The sequence below is a fragment of the Notolabrus celidotus genome, chromosome 15, assembly GCF_009762535.1.
Source record: "Notolabrus celidotus isolate fNotCel1 chromosome 15, fNotCel1.pri, whole genome shotgun sequence".
NCBI lineage: Eukaryota > Metazoa > Chordata > Actinopteri > Labriformes > Labridae > Notolabrus > Notolabrus celidotus.
Window position 1 is genome coordinate 6734952 of NC_048286.1, and position 19954 is coordinate 6754905.

At 38.9% G+C, this 19954-nt stretch overlaps 2 protein-coding genes across 9 annotated transcripts in view; both read right to left on the reverse strand.

Moving 5' to 3' along the window:
- LOC117826412 (ATP-dependent 6-phosphofructokinase, platelet type-like) overlaps positions 1 to 9109 on the reverse strand; it is a 49014-nt gene extending 39905 nt beyond the window's left edge. For 3 of the 7 annotated variants that reach the window (XM_034702437.1, XM_034702438.1, XM_034702435.1), the window contains exons 1-2: positions 8882 to 9107; positions 617 to 690 (exon numbers count right to left, since the gene is read on the reverse strand). In XM_034702437.1, coding sequence (XP_034558328.1) covers positions 617 to 690; positions 8882 to 8990 — 183 coding nt within the window. In that variant the 5' untranslated portion in view covers positions 8991 to 9107. Of the gene's footprint in view, positions 1 to 616; positions 691 to 3839; positions 3866 to 8881 lie in introns of those variants that run through there. The other 4 variants (XM_034702440.1, XM_034702436.1, XM_034702439.1 and 1 more) reach the window with 3 other exon arrangements.
- Positions 9110 to 13644: 4535 nt separating this feature from the next.
- The window catches only part of LOC117827302 (nuclear receptor coactivator 2-like), an 83774-nt gene continuing 77464 nt past the window's right edge, over positions 13645 to 19954 (reverse strand). Inside the window, exon 23 of one of the 2 annotated variants that reach the window (XM_034703842.1) lies at positions 13645 to 19287. In XM_034703842.1, the coding sequence (XP_034559733.1) occupies positions 19276 to 19287 (12 nt within the window). In that variant the 3' untranslated portion in view covers positions 13645 to 19275. The remainder of the gene's footprint in view (positions 19288 to 19954) is intronic. The other variant, XM_034703841.1, reaches the window with a different exon arrangement.

Consider the following 19954-nt stretch of genomic DNA (forward strand, 5'->3'; position numbering starts at 1 on the left):
AAATAGTTATACAAAGTTGTACAACACAATACAGTATGATACACTACGATATACTACGCTACGCTACGTTACGCTACGATATGTTAAAGTATGATACAATATCTATCCAGGCAAATGTTTTCCTTGCTTTCAGTTTGGCATAAATATAGACAGAGTAGGACTTACACCATTGCAGTGTGATAAGTGATTGAAATTTCTAGCCAGAAGAAAGCTTGATGTGGACAAAGGCCAAAAGCCCAGAATTTATACCCACAAGGGCAATAGATTAAAACATCAGATCTATTTGAAGATTAATATCAATACCAGCGAATTGTTTTTGCCAGGAAAAAAAACACTGTGATATGCTTACCAACAAGGCATTACCTCAACCACTCAGCTCTACACTGCATTAAGTGGAGCACAATATTCAATGCCTTAGGGGATGGAACTTTTCAGATTCAGAAGAAGCATGACTCTGTTACCAAAGACATGATAATGCCAGCTCTTTGGTTTTGGCTAGGCCACTCAGACTCAACCTGAAGCCAAAATTGTCAGGACTAATTAGGCTCAGTGTCAGTGTGTGAAGGACACCTCAGACTATCCGGCGGCTATGTCTGGAGCTGGAGTGATGCCTTACCTCGTGGATGAAGTACACCTTTGCTCCAACGTAGATTCCCATTCGTACGACGGCCCGAACAGCAGCATTCATACCTGAAATAAGACAGAGAGGAGTGAGGAACAATCATTCTCAAGACGTATTCCTGGGGCTGTCATCTGTAATTACGCATTTAAAACAATCGATTTTAAAACATACATTCTCAAAGACTTATAAGAGAACTAATACGGCTAATATGGCTATGGCTAAGTATAACGTACAATATTCGATAAAACGGTAATAAGGTACATGTTTGTTGAATAAATGAAAAGACCCACACATTCACTTGGTGCCATGAAACTGTGTGACAGATATTTTACAAAGCTAAACTCCAGCTCAGGTTATCTTGAATCACTTTCAGTAACTTTACTTTAAATTTGCCATTAAAATAAAATGTTCAAACCAAAAAAGAACAGAAGAGAGAGACAGAGAGAAAGAAAGAAAAGGTCAACATGAGGGCATGTACAGCAGTGAGACAGACAAGCAGACAACAGGAGAGGTAATGATGTTAAAATATAAAGAGAGACAGAGAGAGGGAACAGAATGCCCTTGAGGATGTCTGCCGGAGCACTTAGTAAAATTAGAAAGAGGCAATAAATCTCAGACCCACTCCGTGATCAACACATTGATTTTAGTAAAGGCCGACACCAGGGTGGTGGTGTTGTGATATTAAAGTATCTGATGCTCAACTGATTGTGAGGAGTCGTCTTAAAATTAGCCAATGATACAGTTTTAAAATAAGATCTAAATCTTTAAGGACAGAAATTTAAAATAAGGCAACTGAACTTATAACGTATAACTTTTCATTACAAAAAAAAATCTGTTTATCAGATTGTATATCTTTAAATGATCGATTCAGTGAATAAAGATGTGAGGAATTTATAAAATGATAATCTCTAGTTTCATCAAAACAAGGGTCCTCGGGGCGCTGGTGGCCTAGAGGTCTAAGCGCCCAACGTACAGAGGCTACAGTCCTTGTCGCAGGGGTCGCTGGTTCGATTCCCAACCGGTCGACTATTTCCTGCATGTCTTCCCCCCTCTCTACTCCCCACATTTCCTGTCTCTCTTCAGCTGTCCTACATAATAAAGGCAAAAAATGTAACTTAAAAAAAAAAAAAAAAACAAGGGTCCCCAAACTAGCTCTGATGTGACAATACTCTATGATTCTATTGACATGACACGACACGAAAGGAAACAAAGGTCCCCAGACTAGCTCTAATGTTACAATACTAAAATAGGATATATATGATTCTATTGACACAACACGACGCGACTGGAAGTGAGACAACACAACAGGGCTGGAGACGACGTGACACGATACAGTATAATATGCTGTAACATAATACCATATAGTCCAAATACAATACAGGACAATATGATACAATATAATATGATACGATGCAAATGAGACGAGACAACACGACACAACACAAGACATGATATCAAGCGGCAACCTCCATCCGTGAGAATTGAAGCACATGCGGAAGTGTTAAAAACTGAAGTTCATCAAGTGTCCACTTGAGGCTGCCTCCGGAAGTACCAGAAACAACATACACACCAATTCAAAAAAGACGATCTTTACAGCAGAAATAAATATGTTTACAGCCTGGTACAAAAGACGAGTGTAGTCTGGATAGCTCATTTCTCTATCGGCACACACTGTACGGGGGTGAATTTTTTCATAACGCAGCAATTCCGAAGATTTTAAGATTACGAGTTTCCATTATGAGAGGCACAGCTGACTTGACTGACAGGTGGGAACACTGTAGCTGTTGGAGAGGAGGCTCAAAGCCCGCCTCTTTACCTCACACTAGCTCAGCAGAAGTTATGTTGACATCAACATTTCCAATATGGCTCCCGCTGACCACTGGCTTCAAAACAGGGCTTCAGAAACAGATGGGTGACGTCACGGGTACTACGTCCATTATTTATACAGTCTATGGGTATGTTACGACACAAACAAAACGAGACGACACAACACGATAAGATATGATACAATATGATACGATTCAACGATACAACGACTAGTGGTGCAACGGATCATCGTTGATCCGTGATCCGTACGGATTGCTCTCCATGGATCGGCACGGACGTGGTCTGCGGATCGGTTGATGAAAAAAGTTGCGCGTGTTCACGTGATGACCGCATGTTCAATCCACCCTCACTCGTCAAGCACAGCGGTAGTCATGGCAAGTGAAGGAGCAGAGGAACATGAAAACCCTCCTGCATCTGTTCTGTCACGTGTGGGAGAATTTTGGTTTCCTTGTGAAATACAGTGAATGCTCAATGTGCTTGAGCCACTTTATGAAATTCCGTTGCGCACCCACTAGACCAGAAGCCGTCAATACGCGGCCCGCGGACCACATCCGGCCGTCTACTTGTGGCCCCCGAACTGTTATGCCTTCACTCTGTGTTTTGGTCGGGTCACCGCATGTTTACCGGGACTTGTCTCCATGTCAACGATACGCAGACAGGCTGTTACTGGGTCACTTAGAGTCCACTGCTGCGAGTGCAATTTTTAACTTTCACTTTGGTTTATGGAGCAGTTCACATATTGGCACTTTGCCAGCTGTAGGACCCTAGAATGCACCAAAATGGTGTGTTCCAAGTTTGCATCTCAAAGAAAAGTGGACGGTGAAAATCAGAGATTGAAAGAAGAATGGCGTGAAACTTTTGAAGTTCCTCTGCTCCTTCACGTCCCATGCCATGAAATGTGAATGAGGCATGACTGGGCCCACAGGAAATTTTGAGTTGATGGCTGTTTTTATTTAATGGGCAAAAGTTTATAAGTGTTTTACAAAATAAATGGAGGACAAAGTTATATTTGTCTTTTTTTTTTTTTTTTCACTAATCCGAAAAATGACTCGATCCGTGACTCAAAACCGTGATTCGATCCGAACCGTGGGTTTATTGATCCGTTGCACCCCTAACAACGACACAAGTCAAGACGACACGAAAAGTCACAATACGAAGCGCTATGATATGAAATGATGCCATACTATGAAACTAGATGTGATGATAGGATACAATGAGATACGCTTTGTTTTCCCCTTAGGACAATTTGTCTTGGACTCAAGTTCTGCACACATTTAGCTGCCCATCAGTTTAAACAGTACAAAAACTGTTTAAATCAAACAAAAAAACACAGAAGCACGCACCAATGACAAGCACAAACACTATACATAGCACATCATCCATACATTACCTGCTTAGAACACATCATGAACAAGTACCATAACTGGTGTTTAAAGCGGTTCAGTTTACATTCAGACCATTGCTGACATTAATTATATGAAAAATGCTGATAAGCAACATTTATAAGTTTTTAGCGTCAGGTGGCGTTACATTTTTCCTCGCCCTCTCCTTGTGTCAGTATGAGCACAGCGTACACCAGCTGCCCCTCACAGCCAGCAGGACTCCTCTCTGCCAAACTTCTCCCCACACCACATGCTGCCTACAAGCCGTCCTATTCTCTGGCTCCTATCTGAAGAATGTGAAGGGGATGTGACTACTTCTGGTAAACAACGTCAGGCTTCACAAACAGCATTGTATTAAAACATCATTCACATCACTGAGCCTGCTACAGCTGCAGAATCCACAATGCATTATGTGGTGTGTTTATGCCATAAAGGTAATGTGCAATACTGCATGTCTTTTTGGTTGTCATTAGGGTGTGGGTTGTTGTTTGTTTTTGTTTCTTTTGTTTATTAAGTTGAGGTCATAAGCAGGGTAGATGCAGAGAGGAGGGTTTTCTTCAGCAAGGAAACACAGGATAAAAGCCTGGATGTGGTTTCAGGCTGTGCTGCAGGCTAACGAATGCTGATGGAATGAGCTGATGTTGCTACGAGACCAGGACACTGCTGATTGGTTGAAATGTGTAGCATGGATTTAAATGGGACCGTTTTCTCAATGAGTTAAACAGAAATAATTAATGATGGGAATTCACTCGATGACAGACAATTAAAGTCTCACAGTGAGTGTGCACGAATAAAGTTGATGCTGCTGTGGGCTGACAAATACTTTACAGCAATCAGAGATGAGAAATAAGTTTTGGTAAATTATTAATGAATCAGAAATCATGTGATAAAAAAACAGATTTTATGCATTCTTTCCAGGGTTTGCAGGAGATACAATGGCAGCAGTTGAGGCTTTTAAAAATGTTGCAAAAATTCAGTGACCATCAAGGAATCTGAATCTGTCCACAAATATCAAGGATGGCTTTATCTACAACCAGATCACCAGCCACAAGTTGATTATCAATACACTTAATTAATATATTTAACAGTTATAAGGAAGCATGATGAGATTAAATGTTAATATTTTTTTTCTTACAAATAAACTAATTAGCAAAGTGATAAGACAAACCACTTTGTCCACGGGGGTGCTCACATCGACACGTTTCCAAAGTTACTCAAAGAAGCGTCACTTTTTGAAGACCATGCATTTTCGCCTTTATTGATAGGACAGCTAAAGAGACAGGAAATGTGGGGGAGTAGAGAGCGGGGGAAGACATGCAGCAAATGGTCGAGGCTGGGAGTTGAACAGGAGACCTCTGTGTATACGGGGCATGCTTGCAGCCAAATTCCAGCCAATCCATCTCTGGTCCGTCTCCGATCGGTCACGGCACAAGTCTGATAGGTTTCTATTCAAGTCAATGTGTTAACTTCCACTGGATCCGCTCCATTACGTTCTGGCTCCTTCTCAGATACACAAGACTTCTATTTTTGCTGTATGCACGAGCACGACGCATCAATCTCAACAGAGCAGATGGAGCGGGACAGGAAGTCAGGCACCAAAACAAAATGAAAACATCCGGTTAATTTTCAGAATAAAACACTCTGTGTTATCACCAGATCGTATTTCACGTAACTACAACAACAAACCATCATGATGAGCTGAGCCAGGCCTGGAGTCAACAGGTCAGAGGTTTTCAGAGGACCAGAAACACAACATGGATGAGGAGAGGGGTCATATATTCATTAATGCAGTAACTACTGCAGGAATACCTCGCTGTCTTGCGGTCCTGCTCCGTGCTGTGTTTTGAAAATACAACCGGTGGGTGTTGACAGACGACAGAGCATGGAGCCAGACTGCAGCGGATCAGAGACGGACCGGACGTGGATCTGGTGGAAGCCCTGGGTTAGACCACTTGGCACCCCAGTGTTTGAAGCCATTTGGCCAAGTTTTAAACGTTCTAATTGTCACGATATGAGATGTCATTATGCAGGCCTTACAGGACACCGTAGTGAATTGAGAGATATACGTCATCACTGCTGTCACGATGCAGTCTAGCATATTAGAAAGTTAGCAGTTACGTGTGTGCTGCTCTAGTAAATAAAGAGCATGTTTAACCGTCAGTGGAGCCTCACGTCTTCTTGTAACGTTCCTGCACATGACAAAAACTGAACAGGATAATATCTGATAAGTGAAATCAACTAGGTTATTGGATAAATAATATGAACTGAAGTGAACACAGCTCAGCTTGAAGCCCAAAAAGCCATGCTGAAGAGCGAAAGAAAAACATTTTTATTTTTTGCTGTGTGGGCCCTAAAGTCCCAAAAAATAAAAAAAAATTCATATTGTTAGCAAAATATATTTAGTTGTTGACACAAGAAAATAACTTCTGTGCATGATACTAAAATCTTAGGAAGACAGGTTATTATCTTCTCAACAGGAGCTGATATCTTGTGCGTACCAGTTATGATAATATGATAATTATTGTTCTTTTAATGTTCATTAGCATAGGTTATACGCTGAGCTGTGTTAAATTTAACTAACTTTGTTTTCTCTGATAACCTAAAATCAGATATTTCATTACTAAAATACTTCATCCTCTGCTGTTATAAAGTTTAAAACATCTGTAAAATAGCCTCAAACACTATGGTAATGATATTGTACGTACAAGATTGTAACTTGTGTGCACAATATTAAAAAATTTTACTTATCAGGGGTTTTGTAGTTTGGAGTTTTTACTGGTTTTAAAACACTTCATTTTTTTCAGGAAGAGGAGCAGATGTGTAGATAACTCGTCAGTATAGTTCATAAGGACATAGGGCTACTCTGAGACTCTGTTAAGTCTGATGCTCTGCTCTCCTTTCAACAACGCCACATAAACAAAAGTGCAACGATCTAGGACTGATGACTTGAATCATCATCATTTAGGCTGCAGGATACAAGTTTCATTCTAATATCTGAAAGCAAAGTACGACATAGGCAACAAGTCTAAAACTACAGAGCCTGTTTTTATGAATGAGTGAAAACTAGGACAGTGGAATCACTTTGACTCGGCTGTGTGCTTCAAAGTGCAGCTTCGATCAAACCTCAGATGCTGCCAGGAAGAAAATATCCTGCTGTCGTGTCAGTACTACAAACACTGATTTTAATACCCACTTACATGTGCTGTGATTCACTGCAGAGACTGAGACAACACATCAGTGTGCTCCAATCATGTGCTATAGGAGCTGAGTTATGTAACAGCCTGTATGCCAACAATAGCTGTGGTTAACCTACTGCTTCTATCTGTACTGCATGTACTGAGGCAGAACACAATATGGATCAAACATGGAGGGAGGATGCAGAGGAGGTCATGTGCCAGAGCTAAAATACATGTACTGATGATGTTTTAGGAACATCTGAGCACCAAAGAGACGCAATACATCTCTCTCTGCTGACATCTATATATTAGTTATTATCATGTATCAGTTTAATATAACCTAATTTTGACGACTTTGCAATGAGAAGCATTTCCCTTAAGTTGTAACACTCTTTTGTCATCATTTAATCCCTTTTTTCATCTGTGTACTTGTCCATCCCTGCATACCCGCAGCTCCTCACGTACGCTGCAAAACCCTCCAGCTCAGGATGAGTCAAGCGCCACACGAGCCAAACCGGAAACGTCGACTCCCAGCCTTCAAAATAAAAGCACCGCAGAGGAAACTGTATGATAGGATATTTGTTGTGATTTATAGCTGCAGTGTTTTCAATATAGGTGGCTTGACACTGGTCCTCTCACGACTCTGCCTCCGTGATGCTAGACACGTGTTTAAACGCATCTAAAGCAATGCAAGAGCCTTCTTAGAGATGATAAGTGCATTTAAACCACTTTAACTCTTTTCTTTTTATTCACAATGACTGAGTTTGCACAGAAATAAGGTGTTTTCATGCACTTTTGAACAGAATTAACAGCCTACATAGAAAACCTTAAAATCCTTCAAAATTAAAGCTAATAGAAAGTCCTAACTCGATAAGATATTTGATGTATTTAAAAATCTTATTATGGTGACCTACTGCAGGTACTTACACTGTCTGGACTTATTATGGAAGCACACATAAAGTTATGATGCATTCGTGTTGGTGATTCAATTATGTGTCTCCCTGCACCATGCACCCTCACAGGGAGCTAGAGTTGCATGCATAAAGACACACATGCGCCGTCTATGCCATCAATGCAGATAACACACACCATTTAAATGCAATGGTGCAGGATGCATGACCGGGAAAGAAACACCCCATGCAAAAGGAGATGTCTTTGAATTATTCAGCTATCAAGACCACTTGTTGATAGAGTCCAAATTATCCTCCAGCAGTGTGAGCTCATTCGTGGCAGGCCTTGATTATCAATGTGCTGTGATGTGATGCCTAAAGGTTATCTTCATGATAAGAAACTGAGGCATCCATGAAAAGATGTGATACAGGAGTGTGAAAGGGAGTGTCAGCTGTTGTATAACTGCCTTTTACATTAATTTAACAGCCTATAAAGAATAATGCAACATCCCAAGTGCTGTATTATGAGAATGAGTTGATCAGGTCTAGGAATAAATCAAACTTTCTCTGTTTTGCGCACAGAGATATTCAAAAACCGCACCTTTTATTTGCTTCCTTAGAATAACTAACGCAGTGAGTCCTTTACCTGCAACACATCTATTATTGGACAGGGGTATTCCTACATTCTCAGTTTAATAGTGAAGCTGGGAAGCTTGCATTAAAGTAAATTCTATTTAAATTGGGAGGTGTTGCGCATATTTCTGCACAAGCAACACTAAGGGAAATGAGCGTCTGCTTCAGAAAGACACAAGATGTACGCGTGTGTTATTTCTCCAATAAAACGACTGGAAATGGTTGGTTAAAGCTCGTATTGTTGTTTCTGGTAGAGTACTGCAAGAATATTGTATTTCAGGAGGACACAAGAGAAATAAAACAGAGACAGCACAGGTGTCCGATAATGGAACCCGGACAAAACAACGTTACCTTGGGCATCTCCCCCGCTGGTCAGCACAGCGATGGATTTCCCAGCTCCGGACAGGTTCTCGAAGAATTTCCGGGTGTCCTGCCGCTTCGGTGCCGCTGTGCCCGCCATGTCTGTCCCAGGTAACACACACCTGCCCCCAGAAAACAAAAAATGTACAACACAACAAGCCTTCAGAGGCAGAAACACTGTCAGTATCCGAGAGAGGAGGGAGACTGTAGTAGGACCGCAGTGGTTACCGCCCCTCTGGCTGCAGCACACACCCCCCTGACCAGAGATTGTATGTGAATAAAGATGACTTACTACAAAGCTTTACTTAGCCAGTCTGCCTTCCATGGAGTACAAGCCAGTACAGGCCTGTAAGGGCTGTAATGGAAACCAGTTGTAAGCAGTTAAATTGGCTGGTTGTACAATGAATTTGACGAATATTCTGATATCAGAGTAAAGAAATATCACAGCAATAAGCTAGCTGAGGTATCACATCCTTGTGTGCCTAGTCATATGCTAACCTCTGCAAATAATTTGATTCCCAGCGGACTTTTGTCTTTCTCTTTTTGCAGAGAAGATATAAGTACAGAAGAATATGCCTGTACAATGATATATATTTTATTTGTGATATTATTATGTTAGAACATATATGATCTGTTCATATTCATTTTCTATCTCTCAATTCATAATGAAATAAATGCTAGCCCAGATATTTGTGAATTCTGGATTTAAAAATATTTGTTTGGGCAAAACAATTAAATCCAATCAATTTTATATTTTATTACTACTATACTGCATTATAACATATTATATTGTATTGAATTATATCCTGTAATTATTATTATATCATATATATATGTAATATTATATTATTATTGTTTATTACAACTGATCATGTTACTATTATGTAGTACTTTTTACTATTATCTTTGTCTACCTAAAGACATTTTACATATCCATATATATATATAAATTACTTACAATATGTCATAACCAACCATAATCACACCATGTCAACCTGTCACTACTAAATTACATTGCTTACTGCCTGTAATTACAACGCCATGTATAACATTTATATATACCTTTAAATTTTTCTTTAAATGTTTTTTAATTTTTACTTTATTTAAATGTACTCTATTATTCTTGTACTACTCTTGCTACTATGTCTGTGTTGATGCAACAACCGAATTTCCCCCTGGGATCAATAAAGTATTATCTTATCTTATCTTAAATATGTAAAGCAACAAATACATAAATATTAAATTTGAAAATAATGCACATATAAGACAGAATAAAGGTTTTAAACCATTAAACAACAAAAGTTTCAACAATTAGGCCCACATTTCTGCTGACGTGTATTTCTTTCTATCTGGTTGTGAACAGTTTAAATTTAATCCGAGTGAGAGGTCTTCATTTTTTTATGTCGATCTGTGGTTCTCACGAGTCTGGCTTCTCTGACTGACAGCCGAATCCACCAATGGGCGCCCAGATCACGTACTGTGGAAATACATTTCAACCAATTACAATTGAGACCACGGTTTGTAATTCGGGAAATGATACAGTTGAAGCAACTATTCACAAATGTCTGTCGAGTTCAACAATAGAGAGTGGGTGTTGTAAGAGCGTGGTGGCTGATATAATAGTGCAATAAAAGAGAGATTAGATTATTAGATGGATTATGTAATGGTGGTAACAAAGAACTCAAAACAGTGGGCTTAATCTAAGATAACATAAAGTGACAAACAGCATCTCACTTTTTCCTAAAATAAGTATTTATAATACCATAATCTTAAATTGAAGTGTTTCTATGTATCTAATAGTGATAACAGCACTGGTTTATCTATGTATGCTAAAAGTCAGACAGATTTAAGGACCTTCATAAAGTTCATGACCTTGAGCAACAGTTGCTTCAAGTTTATCTCAATGACTTTATCTCTAAAAACACAGTATGTCATTTCACACTCACGGCCGAGCAAAAGTACTTTTATTTCACAAGAACGTAATCATAACAAAAGGTTTATTTGAGTAAGTTGTAAACTGGAGTAAAAATCAGCCGTGGCAAACAGTGACCTCGCTGTACGATTAGATTTGAAGGGCCATGTAAAGGACATCAGGTCCTGGACAGGTTTCACAGAGGAATCTTGGCAGTGTTAAACAGAGTGTACATCAGTGCTGCTCCAACAATGTCACCATACTGACTGACGAAAGACACATGGCTGCTTGCCATGTCTACAAAAGTAAGTTCACAGAAATAAGGAAGTGCTTTTTCAGTGCTCCGTGATTCTTGATGAGTCATTAGAAACAGTAACAAAAGACCAAGAAGTGTTCCCTGTTTTACTTTTAGGATTCATATGAGTATGCTGGTAGACGTATGCCAAATGAGATGTTGAATAAAGCTTCATTACACTGTATGTGATATTTTTGAATTTCAAATAAACAAAAGCTACTTGTCTAATAAAAAGGAAATTAAAAAGCCTACTCCATCACACCCTCATTCCATTATTTATGCTTTACCATTAAGCTATGCAGGCCATGGGTTCCCAAACTTTTCAGGTCATGACCCCCAAAATATAGGTGCCAAAGACTCACGACCCCCACTGTACCTGGATGTAATTAAATGTTGCTTTATACTTCATTTAGCTGGCTAGCTACATGTACATGTGGCTGTTTCCTGTGCTGTTATTACTTAATCACTGCTACTGATGCTTTTGTTAATCAACTGTAAACTAACCCTCACCAAGAGTGATCTAAAGAAAGGCAGAACATGTATTTGCCAGGTTTTATTTCTAAATGAATTACTTACAAAAAAAGCATATTTACAGTAATGGTGATGTACGAAATTTTAGATTACTTTTTAAAAAAAAATCCTGCGACCCCCAATTACTCTCTGGCAACCCCACTTTGGAAACCCCTGACGTAGGCTACCACACGGCCCCCTTTTTATTTCACCTTTATTTAACCCATTGAGATCAAGACCTCTTTCACAAGGGTGACATGGCCAAGAAGTCAGCAGCACACGTCATACTAATATAATACATGGTATAGAGCAGATTATAGAAAATAAGTAAAAAACAATCAATCATTTACAATGGGAAACTCGTTTGCAAATAAAGTATAAACGGAGATCACAGACAACAATTTTAAAAACACACGCACTGTTCAGTGGTCTCACGCTGTCTGTCTTTTAAGATAGAGCCAAATGCTTCAAGTGAAATAAGGTCTGTCAATTTCAAGTCCTTCTGGGGTGTATTCCATGCAGAAGATTAAGCAAAACTGAACGCTCTTTTCCCAAACTCTATCCAAACATGAGGAACACACAGTTGGAAAATGTAACAAGAACGCAAGGTATAGTGGCTTAGTTCTTTGGAGATACACACATAAATAAGTTGGAACCAAGCCAAGAAAAGATTTGTAAATCAGACGCAGCCTGTGTGTATACCTGCATACACTCAAAGACTGATGTCCCCCATTACCCACTTATCAGGAGTGAGATCAGGCTCAACATTTCCATTCCGGCCGTGAAGCCTGTTAAGGTCAGAGATCAATCCTGCAGTGTTAGGCTGCATGCTCTACCTCCCCATATCCCCCATTTTCACAAGAGAAGAATGGAGGAAAATGAGAGAGAAAATAGAGAAAGTGTCTGTAGAGAGGTGTAGACAGAGGACAGGGAAGACAGAGTATAAGTAGGCAGCCTATTTGAGCTATAGCTGTACGCTCCACCTCCCCCTAGATACTCCCCTTTTACTGTAAATGAAGTAAGAGAGGAGAGAAGGGAGAGGGAAGATGGTTGGTTTTACCTTCGTCTTCGGCCTCAGCTGGGGTTATATCTCCACATCCAACTCCAGTGACTCATTTTTACTCCTTCATCTGAGACCTTTTTAAACGCCTTTTGGAAACTGTCCATGTGCACTCAGTTCATCCAGTAACAAGATAGTTGATTGCACTCCAAACCCTCTACATCCCACTTCCACTGGGCAATCCCAAGCTTTCCATCTTTGCTGTTCAGCTTCTGCTGCCTACTCTAGGCTTTTCCTTCCCATACGATACTTACAAAATACACAATATTTCACACACAAATGTTTTGTTTTCAAACTGTGGAGTGATAAAGCTTTAAGCAGATAAAGTAAGGGGGTTTTTGAAGGATTTCAGAAGTTGCATGCAAAATCCAAAACTGATAATTTGGCATATTATATATTTTTCATGTGCTTCATTCAGATATATAAAACACATTTATACCTAGGTATCTATGGAGAAATCGATAGTCAATGATGTCATTAATTCTCATTTAAATCTTGCTTTTAATATTTTTGACTTTGGCTTCTATCTTTACACTAACCCTGAATTTGGTTGAAAAAGCTTGGTATGAAAAAGGAAGAACCAGAAGATAAAACAGCACAGAAAAAGAAGGCAAAATGTATTAAGTTTATCAAGACTATAAGTATACATCTTTTTAAGTTCCTTGAAATAGTTTTCCAATGGGATCAAATTTGTGCCACTGAATTCAAATGATTGGACAACTGAGACAAATGTTTTAAGCAAATGATGCATCAAGTCTACACTGTGTTTTCAAGTTCTTATTGTATGTCGCCTCCTGCTGTTCAACAAGGAGTACTGCACACACAGTGAGCTCTGCTTTTACATTAACGTTAAAGCAATGGTTAAACTTCACTTTATGCTTGGAAATTGTTTTATTGGAGTGTCAGGTCTGCAGTGCTGTGTCTTTCATGGATGTATAGGTGATATAGGTCGAAATAAAAAGACAGAGTCAATCCAGTTCCATAAAAATAATTTATTTACAGTGGCATGAATCATAAATTACGAGCAGCATTGGCAAAAGCAACATTAGAGTCGACAGCTTGCATAAAGTGGTGTGAACGTCTGGACTTTTGCATAATAACACACTCCATATGAACTGCACTGACTGTCGCTGCTGAGATATTCAATGTGAATGTACAACTGTACTTTAGGACAGACAGGGTGATTAGAGGGGGAACCTTTTGAGCTGTAAAGAGGGTTTTTTAAGGATATTGGACTCACTTTCAAATTGTACTAGTGACCTCTAATCGCAAAGAAAAGTAGTAGCACTTGTTTTTCCAGAGGTGGTATCATGCTCTTCCATAATTTCAGACACATTCTTATGTAGTTAAAATGATGAATATTCAATCTAAACATGGGGAAAGTTTCAAATCAGTAGTTAAACATCAATCTCTCAGTCTACAAGTTGCTCTAAACGCCAGCTTCAGCACACTTTTTTCATTATTTTGAGATTTCGTGATGTCACGAAGCCACGGAACTCTGCTTTTGATCATGTTGCTATAGCAACCCAGTAGCGTTCCAGAGAACTGGCCAATCAGAAGAAAGTAGGCTTGAAGGGATGGGGAGAGGGGGAGAGGGCCTTAAAGAGACAGTACCTGTAACCTACATGTCCCATGTCCCTACTAAGCAGCATGAAGCATGGTGACCTATTTTCCCAGCACTAGATGCCCTGGTGCAGTTACGATAGACCACATGCCCACAGTGACTATCTGCTTGTGACGTCACGCTCATGGTACTTACATATTGTATGGTTGGCTAGCTAACGTAATGTTTAAACAGACACCAACATAAACAGTAGCGCTCCCAAAGTGGTCTTCTATTAAACAATCATTTGGCCTGTGCAAGTGTGTATCATTTCCCATAGTGTCTGAATGTTGAGAAGCAAGCAATTTTTAAGTATTAGTTCCAGGTGTCAGAAGTTGAATCAGATGTGTAGGATCTTTAAATTTTGTTTTACGAAGTTTTTCAAGGACCTAACTCCAAACACTGAACAAGAAACAGTGAACCAATTTGTATAAGTCTGGGTGAGACACTATTCTAGAAATTTAAGAAGAAAAAGTGATCCTCTGATCATTTTTTTTTCTTATTCCCAGGAGTCAAGTCAAAGTTATGATTTATGGTCACTTTCAATATTTGTTTTTTAAAAATATTTGTACTTTATTCAAATTTCAACTTGGTTCTCAACATTTGGACCTATTTTCAAGAGGCAATAAACCATCAATAAGAAAGCACATGGCCCCAATACTTTCCATGGGTTTTTAACATTCATCCAATTTAGTTTACAGGATGTGTATTATCTATGTAGTACAAGTACATTCAGTGTCAGACATGTTTTTGTTTGTAGTCTTGAACATTTTGGACTTTTAGTTGCATTGGGCAAGCCTTTCCACAGGTAGAACATTCCGATGATTTTGTTAAATTGGGAAAAATAGGTCTTGGGGAAGAAACAAAAAGTGTGGTATATCCCATGGTGGTTCATATTCTTGTGGCGTCACATAGTGGGAATATGGTCTATTGGTACCTAAAATGAAAATTTTAAACCAAGACTTTTGTGGTGAATCTCAGCTGTTGTGATTTCATAGTCAAATTTCGTCCAATAGGAGCGGTATGAGCATTGAATATCAGGAGATGGGTGTGTGATGATCATATTAGTTTGTTTCAGCATTAGAGCTACATCAACTGCTTACATTTCTGGCAATGTTATCATTGTATTTTACAGGCAACCTAGGAGTACAGATGCAATGTAGAGATGTTGCTGCCGAGCTTATTGGTCATTTAGATCAACAAAAGTCAAAGATTATGAAATGCCCCTTTAAAAAACAAAACACTGTGTTAGTTTGGGAGAACCTCCCTGATGCATTGTGCACTTTCAAGGTGCAACAATACAAAAGAACTACATCAAAATCAATAGCACGGTTATGCACTTTGATAACAAACGCTAACACACTGTTATTCTACTTTCCTTGAGACAATACACTCGTTGTTCAGTGTCATGATAAAAAAAAAAATCCTGGTTGTCTACTTCTTACAGCTACAGTATGAAGTGGTGAAACACTCACTCAGCAGTATGGGACAGTTATATAATACACCTGTAAACCAGACAGTTATACACCAGACAGAGAATCACAGATCTAAGGCATTATGCTTCGTCTTTAGCATCTTAAGGTACTTACATGAATTACAGTATTTTGCAATAGATAAAATATCCATCTATAAATCAAGAAACTCTTCAATATATATATTTATAAACTGTATCAGTCAAAATCAAGAGAAAATAGTTCACTTCCATCTAAAACATTAGGAGTTATGTACATGAGTTGACGATTGTTTTTAAACTTTGCAGACAGTTTGACATTCAGGACATTTTTCATGGCTTACATTTTCTCTCAGAGGTTTGCTCCTGAAATCTTTGGGATTTTACAAAATGTGAGCACACTGGAGCAAACTGCTTTCCTGTGCTAACAGCTGAGAGGAGATGGAGAAATAAAGGGATCCAAAAGCTTAAATAAAGAAAACAACAGTTCTCTTCAGTGTTTCTTCAGTTTGCATTTTTACATTCCTCTGCTCTCCAATACAGGCCAACATTCAAGAAAAAAATCTGGGATTCAGACAGGAAATCGTAACTTACAAGAAAAAGTATTGTCAAAAGAATTAAGTTGTCCTATAACCAGACTGCGGTCGTAACATTACAAGAATAAAGTCGAAATATCATGAGAAAAAAGTAATTTATAATGAGAATAAAGTTTTAATATAATGAGAATATAGCCAAAATATTAAAAGAATAGTGAAGTTATATTATAAGATATTTGATGATAAGTTGAGTCTTTTATTCTGAAAATTAACCGGATGTTTTCATTTTGTTTTGGTGCCCAAATTCCTGTCTTGCTCGATCTTCTCTGTTGAGATTGATTCGTCGGGCTCCGGCATCCGTCAAAAATAGAAGTCTAGCTTATCTGATCCGGAGGGCTCAGGCATGCCGGAACGCAACGGAGCGGATCCAGTGGAAGTTAACACACTGACTAGAATAAAAACCTATAAACTTCAGTGCCTTGACGAGTTGAAGACAGACCGGACACGGATCCAGTGGAATTTAGCCGTCAGTTGAAAACATTTCCACTTTTGGACCACCGCCGGGCTAATCACTGTCACTTCCTGATCACCGACCAATCAGAATCTTCCAAATATCAATTTTGTCAACAACAATGGCGGAGGCCGGTACCGAGGAGAAAAGTTATCCCTGTTTTTTTTCGAAGTACAATTTCCAAGTTTAGAGCTGCTACTAATGCTATGACATGATTTCTATCAATAGTTTTTAAAGTGTCTTGTTGAAATGCCATTGAATGAAGCATACAGAGCATTTTAAAATAGACCCAACGGTCACTGCGTAGGGAAGCGGAAGTGCCGCAGGTATACTTTCGTGACCTAGTAAACAGCAAACGCTGGTGAGACGCGCTCTGACATTGAGGTTGTGGATGCTCCCAGTGCAAGACGCCAGTTGACACAGCACCTAAAGCTGTGACATTATGAGAAAAGGCAACTTCATTCTTTCAATATTATGACTTTATTCTCTTACGACTTTGTTCCTGTAATCTTAGTATTTTTTCTTCAATGTGGCCTTAATACTCTCTGAGGGAAAAGTCATCTTCCATTCTTATTCCAGTGTGTGCTTTACAGATTTATGGACTGTCTGATATTAAGATATCTTTCAACAGTTACAGTCAAGCTTATGAGACAGCACCTAATGAATAATAAAGAGCACCTTTAAAGTTATTTGATGAAACTATTCCCAAAACATCAGAGGTCCAGTCTGTGACAGGTTTTATAACTTTGGATTGTAAAGGTTCTGGGTCACCTGCTCTTCTTTACGCACGGTGCAAAACTTCACCTCCCTCTGAGACTGCCCTGACTCATTCATTCATTCATCAACAGTACATTTAGTAGGTAGAGACTGTTTCGCCCCAAAAATCACAGCTTCACCCACAGAAACACTGAACACAACAAAACAACACACTCTGAATTCAGCTTGGCAGAGAGAGTTTCAGCGTGTGTGGCTCCTGCAGGCCGGCACATCGCAGCCATGAAGTGTACGTTTGAAATGACAGCAGTAACAAAGAGTTTCATTATTCGTCCATATCTTTTTAAAAGTGAAGATGCTGCAGAGAGAAACATATCTCATTGGTTGAAAGACAGTGGGCAGAGCTAATGATCATCTGGCAGAGTAAGTTTGGACCTAAAGTAGGTTTGATATGAGCACAGACATTCTGCTGGGCCTAAAAACATAACCACGCTGACTTTTAACAGGTGTAATACTTATATTTTTAGCATGTTAGCATATTAGCATTTGCTATGACATATTATGATGGGAAAATAATGGTAATGTTGTTTATTCTTCAGAGAAAAGAAGTCATGTAAGGGGACCAAAACCATTTTTTTTTGTACCAAGTGGTAAGCATGTCGTTTAATATGGGCTCTATCACAGTTTCCTTGGCTTTTGCAGGCAACCCAAGTGGACACTCAAGGAACTGCAGTTTTTTTCCACTTCTGAAACATTGCTGCTTGGGAAACCCGAATACCTAGCCAGCTTTTCAGCCAAAATACTCACAGCATAAGAAATATATACCTTGATAAATTAAGTCCACTCTATTCAACCTTTTTGTTAATGCTTTGACCTGAGAGCTGCTTATTTCATTCCAATAAACCAAATAATTGACTTGCTGGGTGGTTGCCTCGAGGTATTTTGGGATTTGACGACATTTGGCAACATGTAGCTTGGAAAGCTAGCTAGCTAACACGCTGATCAACCAATATTCTTTGATCAGAGTGCATATTTTTAAAAGTTACATTTAAACGCCACCCTCCAGATGCCTTTTGGCCATTGGAGCATGCAGAATCTTAAGCCCCGCCCACTGACGTGTAGTTTAACCAATTAAAAATCGTCTCTCTGAGAAATGTTTGTTGGACTAAAACTCCAAACTGCTGCTTTGCAATGTCACTGAGGGCAAAAGAGGGTATCATAAATCTTTGTATGTACACTATACACATTTACCTTCATTCAAAAAGTTATTATACAAGGATACAGCTCTCCTGTAACTACAGCAGTTGAAATATATTAATTTTTAAATCGACATCAAAATGTACCATTTTGGGAGATTTTCTTGGAGAAAGATATCCTTGATTTTCCGTGTCATACAAATAATCCCTAAAACTTCTTCAAAACTATAAATAATTGTAAAATATCGTTTTATAAACCTTTTCATTCGTTAAAGTTTTCAGTCCGGCTCTGAAATAGAACCATTTGAGATCAAATCCAGAGGTTTCATTCGTGCTCAACAACCATTCAGTTCTCCAGTCTCAAACTGTGACATCATCGTTTTAGTTTCACTCACAAACCTGAAAACTTCAATTTACTCTGTCAAATATAAAGTCTTCCTCTCCCCCGCAGTGCCTCAGAGCTGGCTGGTATGACAGAGAGAAAAGTGTTTCCATCGTCTGTCCTCAACTTCTCAGTGCTTCTCTGATAGCTGAGCTGAGGAGGTTTGAGGGTTTTTGCATGAGCTCCTGTGTTACCTTGTCTCAGCAGCAGCCGGGGTCAGCAGAAATTCTACAAAGACAGAGAAATAGAAGCAAAAAAAGTCAAATGTGCAGATTTGGCAGAAAATAAAAATACAAAAGAAACTCACGGGGCATCATTCAAACAATCATAAAACTACAATAATGGCTCGATGGGATGTTACTGTATGCTTACCTTCTTTAACTCAGTCTAAGCCATCTTATCTATTTTATATACTTTTGTTATACGACCAATCAGAAGCAATTCCTGTCTTTAAGGCTTTTCTATTTTTATAAAAAAAAATAAAAAAAACATGCATTACACTGGAGTTACAAATTAAATTATTCTGACAACAAATAAAAAACATTCATTGTTGTTTTCTCCTCACTGTCTCGTACTAAGAATGCACGATACTGGATTTTGAGGATATTTGATGTAGCTCTCACCTGATTTCTTCTAAGAGTCAAATGAATCAGTTACTGGTAATAGTTGCATTCGTTCAAAAAAAAAAGAAAATACTTCAAATATCAGCTTCAAAGGACAGGTGCGTAGGTTAGAAGCAGGTCACAAAATTTGAGTTGCAAGTATCCCGCACACTGTCCAAATTGCATTAAAAAAAAAGTGTAATCGCAACGTTTAGGGCCTAGACCTTCATCAGGCAAACATTTTGAAAGACAGGCAGAACAACTTAAAAAGAGTGTGGCTACCATTCATCGCC